Source organism: Wolffia australiana, chromosome 14 (assembly GCF_029677425.1).
Source record: "Wolffia australiana isolate 7733 chromosome 14, ASM2967742v1".
NCBI classification, from domain to species: Eukaryota; Viridiplantae; Streptophyta; class Magnoliopsida; order Alismatales; family Araceae; genus Wolffia; species Wolffia australiana.
Genome location: NC_135848.1, coordinates 2763633 through 2777592, shown reverse-complemented (window position 1 = coordinate 2777592; position 13960 = coordinate 2763633). Strand labels below are relative to the sequence as shown.

General features: G+C 37.0%; 2 protein-coding genes across 2 annotated transcripts; one reads left to right on the top strand and one right to left on the bottom strand.

Moving 5' to 3' along the window:
- The first annotated feature begins 4539 nt into the window (after nt 1-4539).
- Nucleotides 4540-9409, top strand: ATAB2 (RNA binding protein). Its single transcript, XM_078585754.1, has 5 exons — nt 4540-5113; nt 5606-5675; nt 6991-7162; nt 7787-7930; nt 9029-9409. Exons 1-5 carry the CDS (start codon nt 4593-4595, stop codon nt 9286-9288), a joined length of 1167 nt encoding a protein of 388 aa, XP_078441880.1. The 5' UTR covers nt 4540-4592; the 3' UTR covers nt 9289-9409.
- Nucleotides 7663-11783, bottom strand: LOC144711734 (uncharacterized). Its single transcript, XM_078585755.1, has 7 exons — nt 11623-11783; nt 11409-11530; nt 10880-11009; nt 10761-10819; nt 10488-10686; nt 9562-9674; nt 7663-7978 (listed from the first exon to the last, which is right to left on the bottom strand). The coding sequence occupies exons 1-6, from the start codon at nt 11681-11683 to the stop codon at nt 9565-9567; spliced, it is 681 nt and encodes a 226-aa protein (XP_078441881.1). The 5' UTR covers nt 11684-11783; the 3' UTR covers nt 7663-7978; nt 9562-9564.
- Nucleotides 11784-13960: the final 2177 nt, after the last annotated feature.

Here is a 13960-nt window from a genome sequence, read left to right as displayed (position 1 = left end):
ATTGAAAGTTGTAACAGAGAGTAAAATTGGTGCTTAGAATGTGGGAAAGATGATGGAATAAGAAGGATTAATAGATGGAGAAAAAAACACCACTTAAAATATCTAGGACATACCTTCCTCTTTGGTGATGCTCCCAAGCACTAATCTCACTTCTTGAGCCCATACATTTGGCCAAGGGCTTGGCGTGTTGAAATTGACACGAGGTTTGATCAGAGAAGGGAAGGAACTCACATTTTAAAGAAGATAAAAAACCCTAGAAAGGGCACTCGCTAGTATTGTTTCACCAGGTTACCAAGTGGTGAGAGACAAAATGAAGTACCCCATGTTTGGACCTATGGACCCCTATTTACAACAGCCACAAGACCGGTGGAAGAGGAGGAAGAGAGAAATCAGCCAAAACAATTCCCCCCACAAACTCCTCTAGAATGGGGAGTTTTGGCCATTAAAAATTCTGATTTTTTAGGCATTCTTCCAGATTTTTTTTTCTAATTTTTATATACATTTGATCGTTATTGATGATCGGCCCGATTCTGAGCCGTCGGATCATCTTCATCAGCTACGGATCATCCCTCCACCGTCCGATCCTCAACGATCCGATTGGGTGCATTTTCCCCCGTCGGATGCGATGGAATTGAGGTCCACCACACCAGATTCGCCACCTCACCCCGTGTCTTCTCTCTGCACAAAAATGCAAAAGTGAAATGGTAAGCTCATCTCTTCACCGATCACAATCATGCAATCTGAATGATGCCACGTCACACTTCACTGATGTGACAAATTTAATCTCACACCGACTAATTCGGGTAAAATTTAACTATAAAAGAGCCGACATTTGACATTTGGAAGCGTGCATATGTGCTCCAAAATGTCTTATCTCATGCGCACGTATGTCCATACACACTTCCATTCCACTTGTATGAACAGTCAGTGCCTCCTTGGTACACCATGTAGGTGTGTTTGCCTAAGGGCGTGCCATGTCAGCCCAGTGGAAAATGGGCCCCTTTTGCTATTTTATACCCCGAAAAATGCTTCTAAAATATTCAATAAATTCCATAAATATTCCAAAAATTCAAACTTAACTATCTTTCAATTTACAACTCTTTTTAAGATGAAATTTTCACTAAATTAAATCTTTTAATTCAATTTTCTTATAAATTAATAAAATCCTCAAAATACAGTCATTTTAATGTAAAGAATGATTATTTAGTGAACTTATCTAGTTTTGGTGAAATTACCTCAAAAAGCATGACAGCATGCATAAAATAGCTTAACTATGCTCTAGGATCCGTAATTTAATCATGAATTACCATGCTTATTTGCATGTTATCACCCCCACACTTTCAGTGTATCCTCTAACGTCCAATAAACCTTATAGGTGTGATCCTTTGTAGTGATTTACCGGTCTAATTACTACAAATCCTAATATATCTAGCCCAATTAATTAACTTCTCCAAATTAATTTCTTAATTTTCTGCTGTGAGGGAGTCATTTTGTCTGGTCTTGCATTGCACTCACTCCAGTTACGAGAATGAAATGCCACCCCTTCCTTCACTCATTGAAACCCACACCAATCAAAGGTGAAGCAGATTATTAGGTGGTTATCCAATTCTAAGAAATAAGAACCCTTAGAAAGAAGCCAAACGCTCTTTGATTTTGTCAGATTATTTGAGGGTATCCCGAATGAGAAGTAGAGAACCAACCAATAAAATGAAAAGAAAAGCTAGAATACCAACCCTTTGAGTGGGACATTTTTATGATCATTTTATAAAACTGATGAGTCTCGAATTTTTTTTTATCAAGATTAGCAAAATAACAATCTCCACACAAAAGCTCCCCGTATAGAGCCACATTGATAGCTAGCCACGCCTTTTGATGAAAATATATGTGGCCGACAAGCCAATCACACATTCCATATCTCGTTCAATGTTCATTAATTGAACATATTTATTATAGTGCATGTGTGATGCTTACATGGAAGTCCATGAACACATGATCAGACTTAGTGAATTGTGATGATATCATGATATGGAGATTACTAGTCTTTAAGTGTGTGTTTTAAATATCCAAAAGATACTCTAGAACGACATCAAAATATCGAGATAAAATAGTACTATCTAGCTTCACTCATATGATGAGTATGGCCGGTCTTGTAGCCATTAGGTTGGAGACACTAAGGATAGAGTTCATTGAATTGATCATTACAAATCCCTGAATGGTACTATACCAAACTGTCTATTATGTTGATTCATGTCATGGTAGCGTAAGTGGTCCTTAAACTAGAGACACCAAAGATGTCTTGTGGACAAACAATTATACTTTGACTATGACCTAGGAGTCTTTAATCATGAGATTCTAAACAACCTTAGTTTGCTTGAATCAAGAAGTTCACGAAGACTATTTAGTGGTCAACATGGGATAGTCCACCCTCTATATAATACGTGACAACTTAAGGAAGACGATGCAATGAAGTCCTTGGCCAAGGTAGCAAAATATGAGAGAATAGTTCTCCGAAGATTTCTGTAGGCATCGGTACTAACTTGGATGACTGATTAGGGTTTGAAAGTTTACCATACCCTATGTCATCCAACGAGCGTCAAGTGGATGAGGGATTATACATACATGGTAACCGATGATGAACCTATTCTATGAGTGAGTCGATACACACTCCTTTGTATCTTCTGGAGCACGAGATGTAGCTTGGCACACCACGAGTTGGAGACTCAACCTATCATTCGGATTAAATCGATCTGACATTAATTAATCTATATGATAATATATTCAAATAATTGGAATACCAATAAATGTTATTGGGCCACTGGAGTCATTAACTAGACTGATACATGAGCCTAGAGGGTCACACACAAGTGGTCTTTTGGATGTTGGAAGATATGCTTAAGTTATGGAGGTTTTATGGAAAATACCAACTTAATATAAATAGGGGATGTCCCTGAACAAAATCCACCCAAGATAAAATTGTTCAAGGGCCTTCCCCTTCTTCTCTCTTCTCCCCATAGCTCATCTCCATTTGTGATGTGCTCGAGACGGCGTAACAATGACGACATACATTGAACGGAGCTTGCTAAGGTGTAGAAGGAGATTTGACGTGGAGAGAACTGCATGTATATGTCTAGAGGCCGCGCACATGAGCAGCTCCACACTACTCATTCGAGGGTCGAAGGAATCACAGATGCAATTTTTGCACAAGTGATTCATTTCATGTTTTTGTTGATGTTGTTATGATTCTCTCTAAGATTTCTAGTTGCATGGAATCATCATGTGCTTCCAGATAAAGAGCCCTAGAACCCAACACTTTTCACACACCCAGAGGAGGCTCATTTGGATGTGTCACCCCGCCCCAATGCTAGAGGGAGGAATCAAATATCCCCTATCCTCTTTTTCACTTTTGCCCCATATGTTTGCATCTACAATAAAGAACTTTTCATAACATTACATTAATTAATTAATCAAGAACCAAATTAATTGAATCATCAAATAAGTTTTTCTCCAAGATTCCACCACCTGCGTCAAGGATGTCATCACATTTTTTTTCTTAAGAGTATGTATCCTCTTATACAAAGTGCAGGCCATTCCATCTTGACCACTTATTACTTATTTCATATGTTATTTTTCTCAAAGTGACTAGCACTTGATAGGCTAATAATAATGTATAGGTTCCATGAATGTAGATCATGGGCTTACATCAATTGTGAAAGAAGATGTTTAAAATATGACAATATTACTTATATTATTTGGGTATTTTGTATATATTTTTAATTAGAAATTGGGCTGCCATAGTGAATATCAGTGACGGGAATTAAAGTTAATAAAGCCAAGGTGGAAGCATTTTGGGAGGTGTGACCTTCTATGAACTTCGTCGGCAAGACTCCCCAAGGCAAAAATTTAGAAAAAATATGGACGACACGATGTATCAATGATATCTCACATGTAGAAAATTCTTGGATATTTGAATGTTACCAAGGAACCCACAAAAAGAAAAAAACCTCTGAGTACAATAGTGTCAAAAAATTTGCTTGTGTGCACCTCAAGCTGACCAGCCCAATTTGTAGCCCTGCATGGCTCTCTCTCACAAGCACACACACAAAGAAGAAGAAAAATAAGAATAATAATATTAATGCTAATAGTAATAAGAATAAGAATAAAAATAATAATGATTATTATTATTAGAAGAAGAAAAATAAGAACTGTATATTCCACACTTTAAGTATATCTTCCGACATCCATGGCGACTTTATCGTTCACAAAATCAATCAAACAAATAAATATAATCTCATGCTCCACTCAAACAAGAATTGTAAAAAGTTAACTGAATGAATCTCTTATAGATTGAATTTGGAATGTGTGAACCAACCTGTGTACTACTCCCCTGGGCTAAAAAAATGTACTGAACGATGTATCAAACTATCAATTACACTTCACATGTAAAAAAATCATGAGACAATTGAATATTACCATGAAACCCAGAAAACAAAATTTCCAAAGAAAAACAGAAGCACTTATAATTAAAAATCTCCAGGAGATAACGTCTCTCTCTTGCTCTTCCTTGGGGGAGGGCACAGAGAAGAACCACATCCATGGCGACTCTCAGCTTGAATCCAGGCAGCCTACGACGCCCCAACCTCTCCTCTCAAAAACCCATCCCCCAATCTGCCCTTCTCTCCCTCCCCAAACCTTCATCCGTTCAAATTCTCCGATTCCAGCTAAGAAATCCCCCTCGCAGCTCAATCCAATGCCCAAATTCGCTCCCAGAAAGCTCAATCTCCCCTCTTACCGACGACCCATCTGTAGAATCTGGTGAACGGGGCGAAGAAGCAGAAGAAGAAGACGATGATCCGAGGGCTGAGGTTTGTTATCTGGACCCGGAAGTCGACGCTGAAGCTATCTCTGAGTGGGAGATGGATTTCTGCTCCAGGCCTGTTCTTGATGAAAGGGGGAAGAAGATCTGGGAGCTGGTCGTCTGCGATAGTAGTCTTTCTTTGCAGTACACGAAATACTTCCCCAATAATGTCATCAACAGCGTTACTCTGAAAGACGCCATTTTGAGAATCAGTGACACTTTGGGTGTTCCCTTGCCGGAGAAGATTAGATTCTTCAGGTGCTCTCATAATTCTCTGTTCTTGCACTCTTTATCGACTTTTTTGTTGCCTGTTCGATGTAATTTATGAAATCTTGTGATATTCTCTTACTCCTTCGAAATCAGAAAAATCTACATCGTTATCGTAGTCTTGGTTAGCACTAGCGTAATCATCTGGATAAACAACTAGAAAACCTGTTACATAGGGTGTATGCATTTTATTAGCTAAAACAATTTCTAAATCTGGTAAATTATAGTGTCTTAATTTATTAGAAATCGGTTTCAGTGCTTTGATAAACCTACTAGACTTAAGTTTTCTTCACCTGTTAAGCGTTTAGTGTCTATGAATTAATTCAGTTTAATTTGTTGATTCAAAGGACATTCGATTTTTTATGAATTTACTCTTTTTTTTATGAATTGTCTAATACCTGGTACTTCGATTTTAGTTGGTTCTTCCGATTTGAAGCTTTTACGAGGACTTCGATTGTTTATGCAAATTTTGATTGGATTTAGGGCGCAGATGCAGACGATTATAACTCGAGCCTGCAACGAGCTCGGCATTAAGCCTGTTCCGAGCAAAAGGGTTGGTTAAAGAAAACTCATATTATTTCTTCTTTTCCTGCTCAGTGCACGTAGGCATCGATTTTTCAGTCAATTAATTTTATAACTTCCTTTTTTGAAGAAAAAGAGGGAAGATTACCCCTAATCGGTGATCAACCCAAAATTAGTAACATATATGATCGTGAACAATACATGGCCGACTAGCCTGGTTTCCTTTCCATCCTTCACTTCCAGATAATAACAAAGAAATTCATCTTGTCTCCAGTGTTACTTGGCTAACGGAAAAGTTAATATCTTTTAACCTTGCCATAAACCCAAAAGGATTGAATGTTAAAACAGATATATGTTGGCTAGTTGATTTTTTTATAGAGTTTTTGGTTTCTCATCTTCTCAGGGTCTTTGGTAGGAAAAAATTTACTGTTTTCTCTGTCATGAGCCTGAAAGGATTAGAGAATTCACGAGAACGCAGATTGGCTCATATTTATTTGCTTGATCTGAAATTAGACGAGGAATTATGCTTCGTATCTATTAGAAACTGGGAAAAAACTTAGATTTCTGGTCTGGTTCAACTTAGCTTTTTGGTCAAATGTGCATAATATATTTATTAAATTCTCCACTGCAATGGCTACAATGGGTAGAAAGGTATGCTATTTCTTCCCATCATGAACCCAAGAAAATTGAGAATCCAGCTTCAAATCTGCTGGACATCTGGTTTATTTATAAGGGACAGGATTTCCTTCTGCTACTGCACGAAGAAGTTAAAATGCCTTTTTTCCCATGTGATAAACCCCTAGAAATTTTTAATTTTTTTTTTTCTGGACTTCGGTTGAAAGGCTGATGTAACCACCTATTTCTAGGCAATCTACCAAAAAGCTGAGAAGTCCCCAAGAATTCTGTGAAAAGTTTGATTTAGTTAATTATACTATGGTAATCTCCCATGTGTTTATTTCCGGTCTTGAATATATAAATCACTCCCTTTTTGCCCACATCATAAACCCAAAAAGGTAGAGAATTCTCCTGGGTTTTTGCCAAAGCTTGGTGTTGCTGCTTATTTCTTGGTAATTTTCCATTTGCTCATATCTTTCCTTGAATAAGAATGGAAAACCTTCTTATGTTCTACTGCAATAATTTTATTTTCTTTCGAAAGGAAAAAAAAAGATCACCCATTATTAAAAAACAATAATACGTCAGTAATACATCAATCGCAGATTTTCTTACCCATATCAGAAACCCAAAGGATCTTGAGAATTCCCCTTGAAATTCCGTTAAAAAGCTTAATGTCGCTGCTTTTTTCTTGGCGATTTCCCACTTGTTCTTAGGATTGATTTTCGATGCAGTGCGTGTCCCTGATTCTGTGGCTGGAAGAGAGATTTGAGACTGTCTACATGCGCCACCCAGGATTCCAGAAGGGGACAAAACCACTATTAGCGCTGGATAATCCATTTCCCATGCAGCTTCCGGAAAATCTTTTTGGGGAAAAATGGACATTTGTCCAATTACCCTTCTCCGGTATATGTTTTTTCAACTCTCTGTCCATTTGTTTTTGGGGAGAAAATGTTCATCGCTTAGTTAATCGTCCAAATTGTATTCTGGGCATTTAAAAAAAAACTAAAACGTCATGATCAGACCAAGGTTTTCCAGAAATGTTCGTGGTATGAATCATAGGAATTGATGAACATTTTTCTACACTAATTTAAAGAAAAATAAATTAGTGTAGAAAAATGATATGATCCACCTATGATTTTCAGACATGTTCGTAGAATGTAACTTAAGAATTGATGAATATCTTCTATACTATTTTAAAACGTGTCATTAGTTTGATCGTCCAAATTGTATTTTGGGTATTTTTCAAAAACTGTAATGGCAATGATCAGTTCATGATTTTCCCTAAATGTTCCACAGAATCTAAGACGGGAATTGATGAACGTCTGCTGTACTTCTTTAAATTTTGTCACTTCGTAGATCGTCCAGATTCCATTTCGGGCATTTTTCATCCCGTGATTTCCAGATTGTATCCATAGATGTAATTTTCCATACGAACTCATGAACATCATACACATCTGCTACGCTAACTTCATTGAAATGTGTTACTTAGTTGATCCGATATATCTAATTACGAGTATTTTAATTCAGCTCTCCAAGAAGAGGTATCTTCAATGGATAGGAGATATGCCTTTGGTGCTGACCTGGACTTGGATCTTCTGGGTCTCGACATTGATGGCAAAACGCTTGTTCCTGGACTAGCTGTGGCATCTTCTCGTGCAAAACCGCTAGCAGGTATGGCCGGCGTCCAGTCTCCAAATCTGATACGTTCCATGGACTTTTCTGCAATATTAACAAAGTTAGCATAGATAAAAGAAATTATGAATAAAGCTCTACAGCCGCACATTAGTCATCATGCAATAGTCGGGGGAGCCTTGATTTTATTAGTATTTTTTTCATCAGAGAAAAGAGTTATCTTTATCAATGCGAATGTAAATTGTACAAAAATGAAAGGAAAACGATGATTTTCTTCAAAAAAAAAAAAAAGAAAGGAAAACGATGATTTCACAACTACAAAGATCATTGATTTTGCAAAGATAGTTCTGACTTCCTTTTACTTTTTTCCGGATAAAGATAGAAATTTGTGTTTCCACTATTCCATTATTAATCCCTTACTGTTAAGTAGGAAATTATATCGGAATATTGGCTATACAAAAGTTGTGTAAAATAGCCCTTGCCTATCTTTTATGAACCGGCGTTCATAAAATTAATCAATCAGGATACAGCAAAAATAGGACATGATAAAGAAATTCACAACTAAAGATGCTCACGTATCATGAAGTTTGAAAATTAATGCCAAATTATTCAGGAATTATTTATTATGCAGTGTCACTTTCTATTCACCATGAATCGTCGATACTTAGCAGTAAACAAACTTTCATGGTGAAAATTTATTTGAGTTTCTGATTGATTTTGGATGTGTGAAATGGAGATAGCTTGAACTAACAACACCATGAAGCTGAAAGATTTATGCAAAATTATCCAGGAACTATTGGTTATGCAGTATCACTTTCTGTTGCCCAGAAAATTTCTACAATTAGCAATTCACAAACTTTCAGAACGCCGACTTGTGCATACATTTAAGATTCCTAATTTTTTTTTACATTGATTTCGAATGTCTGAAATGGTGATAACTTGGACAAACGGCATCATAAAGTTGGAAATTTAATCCCAACTTATCCAGGAACTATTGATTATGCAGTATCAGTTTCCGTCGCCTAAAAAATGCAGATAATTAGCAGTACACAAAGTTTCATGGTGCCAATTTACGCTTAAATTTAAGATTATTAACTAGAAGTTTCTAATGACATCAAATGTCTAAAATGGTGACAGCTTGGACCAATGGCCTTGAAGTTTCCTCCGTAGAGGTGGACATTGACAAAGCTTGCTTGATCCTATCGACCGGTGTAAATACACGTTACATCTACGCTACATATAAGAAGACCCCTGCAACAACAAAGGAAGCCGAGGCCTGGGAAGCGGCAAAGAAGGCATGTGGAGGGCTGCACTTTCTCGCAATTCAAGACAAGTTAGACTCAGAAGACTCTGTTGGGTTTTGGCTTCTCCTAGACGTGCCTCCTCCGCCAGTTTAGTGGAGATTTTTTTGGGTTTTTCTTTTAAGTTGTATGATGCAATTCAACAAATATTCTTGCTTCTTCGATGCTGAATTTACATCCTAGTCAAGATGTTAATAATAAAAAAATATTTCGTACTTATTTACGAGCATGAAACTGCTTCAACAGAATAAGAATATTCGATAAATAATATGAATATTTAATTGGTTAACAGGAATAAATTATTACATCTTTATTTATGCATGTTAGCATGCAACTACCTTAACAAAAGATGGTGTTACAAGTTCATACCATTCATTCATTGGGTATCTGGTTCTCAGGTTGGCTGAAAAATTCTTTGGCATTCCTCGCTACTTCAGCCTCTAAAATGGCCTCCAGCACAATATCAGATCCTTTGGTTTCATCTGCAACGAGAAAATGAGAAGCTCAGCTTCACGTACCTCATAAAACATTAATGAATTCGCATAAGTAGCGGAGAGACACACAAGTTTTTCCCAGATTATGACTGACAAAAACGTTAATAGATTAAAAGAATATACTGTGCAAGAAAACTTGCATCCCAAGACTGTTCTTAATTAAATCTAAATTATTGCACGCAATCACTGTCAGATATGAAAACCAATTAAAATGGCACTATTTGAGTACCCTACTATTTATCTGGATGAGCATCTACTTCCCAGATTACGAGCATCTCAAGCAGTTTTTTTCTCAGATTATAAGTTCAAAAAGTTTCTTTGCCTTTAAAATTTGAAATTATCTACAGTCCCACGACTCAATTCAATCTAAATTACTCCAGAAGATCATTATGAGGAACGAAAACCAATAAAAATAGCAAAATCTGAGTACCGTGCTTTGTTTCTGGATGAGAACCCACCTTTTTAAAGTCTTTCAGTGGACGTCTCAAGAAGTTTTTTTCAGATAAGATGGCATAGCACTGTGAAAACTCTTTGGTAAATTTAAAGAACATAAACGTTTTTTTTGAATTGAGTCTAAATTACTTACAGCTATGACTGTAAGGTGCGAAAAACAATTAAAAATGAGCAATACTTAAGAACGAAGTCCGTCACTGGAACGGGTCCAAGTTAACAACAGGAGTTGCGTTCATGGCAAAATGGAAGGTACGGGACGTTTTATTGAACGGGATACGCCCATGGAAGTAAATTTGCTATGAATCAGAAACCGTCAATTATTAAAATTTACTTAATAAGATCAACTACCTGCAGGTTTTGGTAGCAGTCCAGCACTTTCAGCAGATACCGGAAGAATGGACAGGAGACTACAACTTTCAGAGTGTTTATCCCTCTCGCCACTGCCTTTGCATTCATCTGCTTTTACAGTTACTGTTTCGGCAAATTTGGCATACATCATTGCTTGGCCGTGTAAATTAACGGAAGCAGCATTTGCTACTTCGTTTTCCTGGTACATAATTTGGGAATAAATGAATAAAAACATATAAAATAGATCACATTATGTATCTAGGTTGATCATACCTTGAATGCCTCCATTTTAATCTGGCCCATATTCTCAACATGTGGAGATGAAATCGCACCTGAGATATCATAGATCAAAATTTATCTGGCATTAATCTAACTATATTAATGGATTATACCATCAGTCGCTTTAACTTCTGAATTATCCATCTTTCTTGTGACTGGACCAGGGTGCAGGAGCGAAATACTCCTAACTTCATAACGAATAGCTTCTAACTGCGCAATTGTTTCTTGGAGTTCCTTGTGCACCTATTTTAACCAAAGTTGCGCAAGAAAACTTATAATCCTTTTATTTTAATCAAAGTTGCGAGGAATTGCGGAGACATCATCACATTCATCTAATTATTATTATTTTTTGAAGAAAAATAAGCTTATTTCCATTTTTAATTTTCATTCCAAGGTGTATTTGACAATCCGGAAGTTTCAGGATGACTTCCATTTTGCCCTTACAACTATCACTCTTTTTGGAAATTTTCAATAATTCTTAGCATCTGAAATTTTAAGAAAATAATGATAGGCTAGTTACCTAAGAACATAAAACACTAATTGGTCTCTTGTTCGCAGGGAAATAGATTGTAGAATCAAAGAAAAAAGATCCCCCCAAATCACCAGGTAGTAATACTTTTAATCAAGATAAAGGGAAGGCACCTGAGTGACTTGCGATTGCTGCATTACACTTTCGAATTGGCCCCGGGCCATTTGAACATAGCCAATAGCACGTCCTGCAAATCTTCCGGCGGTCCTCGCAATGAGAGGAAGATCTTTCGGACCTGGAGTTGGTAACAAAATTCAAATGTTGCAAATTTCTTAATTTGTATAAAACTTGGGGAACAAAAAGACAAACAAGAAGCTAATTGAGTACCGATCAAAGCGGCGGTGGCTCCGAGCAGGAGGAAGATCTCTCCGTAGGAAAGACCCAGCATCGAATTTGACGGGAGATTACGAATTCGAGACTCTCCTCGGCGGCCTCCAAATCAAGATTCGGATGAACGATGATTAAGTCAAATATTTCCATAGAAGCGTTTCGTTTTATAGGTAATAATTCATTCATCTCCCTTTGCAATTATAAAGACCCATAAAGAACTTTTTTTTTTGAACTAACCATAAAGAACTATATTAAATATGACTGCTAAATTATGGTCTTGGTCTCGTTTTGATCTTAGCAAAATCTTTAACCTATGACTAAACTGGGGAATGATAGTCTCAGTCCCTTCTCCCCATTTGGAAAAACCTAAACCTATGACTAAACTGGCGAATGATAGTCCAAGTCCCGTCTCCGGTTTTTGAAAAATCTAAACCAATGACAGAACTTGGGAATAATGGTCTGGCCCCCATCTCTGTTTTAGCAATAACCTAAACCTATTACTAAACTGGGGAGTGATGGTCTCGGCCCGCATCTCAGTTTTATCAAGAACCTAAACCTATTACTAAACTGGAGAGTGATGGTCTCGGCCCCCATCTTGGTTTTAGCAAGAACCTAAACCTATGACTAAACTAGGGAGTGATGGTCTCGTCCTCCATCTCGGTTTTAGCAAGAACCTAAACCTATGACTAAACTGGGGAGTGATGGTCTCGGCCCGCATCTCTGTTTTACCAAGAACCTAAACCTATGACTAAACTCGAGAGTGATGGTCTCGGCCCCCATCTTGGTAATAGGAAGAACCTAAACCTATTACTAAACTCGAGAGTGATGGTCTCGGCCCCCATCTTGGTTTTAGCAAGAACCTAAACCTATGACTAAACTAGGGAGTGATGATCTTGGCCTCCATCTCGGTTTTAGCAAGAACCTAAACCTATGACTAAACTAGGGAGTGATGGTCTCGGTCCCCATCTCAGTTTTAGCAAGAACCTCAACCTATTACTAAACTGGGGAGTGGTGGTGTAGATCCACGTCTTGGTTTTAGCAAGGAACCAAAATCAACACCTAAAGGTTGCGTATTGGTCCTGTCATGTACCAGTTAGGTCTGCTCAAGGTAGTCTGGGGATTGGGGCTCAGATGGAATCGGATCGATCAATCAATCAAACAAATATTTGATCCTGATAGATCGAAACTTTCGTTTGAACAATAATTTAGATCAAGTTTGATCAAATTTTTTGATTGATTTGACTTGTTTGATCAATGTTGATCAAAAATTTGTTTCCAACTGTTTGAACAAAATGGAATGGTTCAGATTAAAACAAAATATTCCAGTATTTTTTGAAATACTAAGGTATAAGGAAACTCATACTTCATGAAAAAATATATAATGAGATAAATATAGATGAAATTATGTCAAAATATTTTGAGAGACTAAGGTGTGAGCTTGGAAGGAAGAATTATAAATCAGATATTTTCATGTCAATTGTTTTTCAATATTTTGAAATACTAGGGTATGATCATATGAGTTTGGAAGAAAGAATTATAAATCACCATTTTAAAGAAATTATTGCATAATTATATATATTAAATTGTGTTTAAATCTTTTTAAAGGATAGAAACAAAGTGACATGACTGAGTGGGAGGAGGTCCCCGCCGTCACGTGTCGACTACACCGTTGACATTGCCATCGGAAGACATCCCCTTTTGAGACCATATCACTAATGTCACCCAACGAGATGACATGAAGTGACCTGGTGGGACAACGTCACCGAAGTCACTTGTCAACAATGTCATGGGCATCAATGATGCACAATCTTCCTGTTTGAGACCATGTCATTACCATAACCCAACAAGATGACCCGACATGACCATGTGAGATGCCATTGATGAACGAAAAAATAAGGTTAGCAATATTGCTAGAGGCTTCTAGTTGAGGCTATAATATTTATAACTTTCCTTACGAGCGCAAAGTGAGTAAGGGTGGAATCCAAAGAGTAAGTATTGAGTAAGTGAAGTTTTAGCTTTGAATCAAATTTGATTATTGATATTGAATCAAATTTCATTATTGATATTGAATCAAATTTAATAAATCAAACTGGGGAATAATTATAAAATGGTGAGAAAACATTTGTCCAAATTAACCTAATTTATTCAAATTTCATGGAATAATTTTGGAAATTTCAAAGAAATTTATAATTAAAAATACTAATTAATTCTAATTAAAATATATTCTCAAGCATTTTGATAGTGTCGGGTGATGATTGACGGAGATGGGTACGAGTGGATTGGAGCGGATGAACTAGATACTGTGCTGACAGGCAATGGAGCGGGACGGAATGAT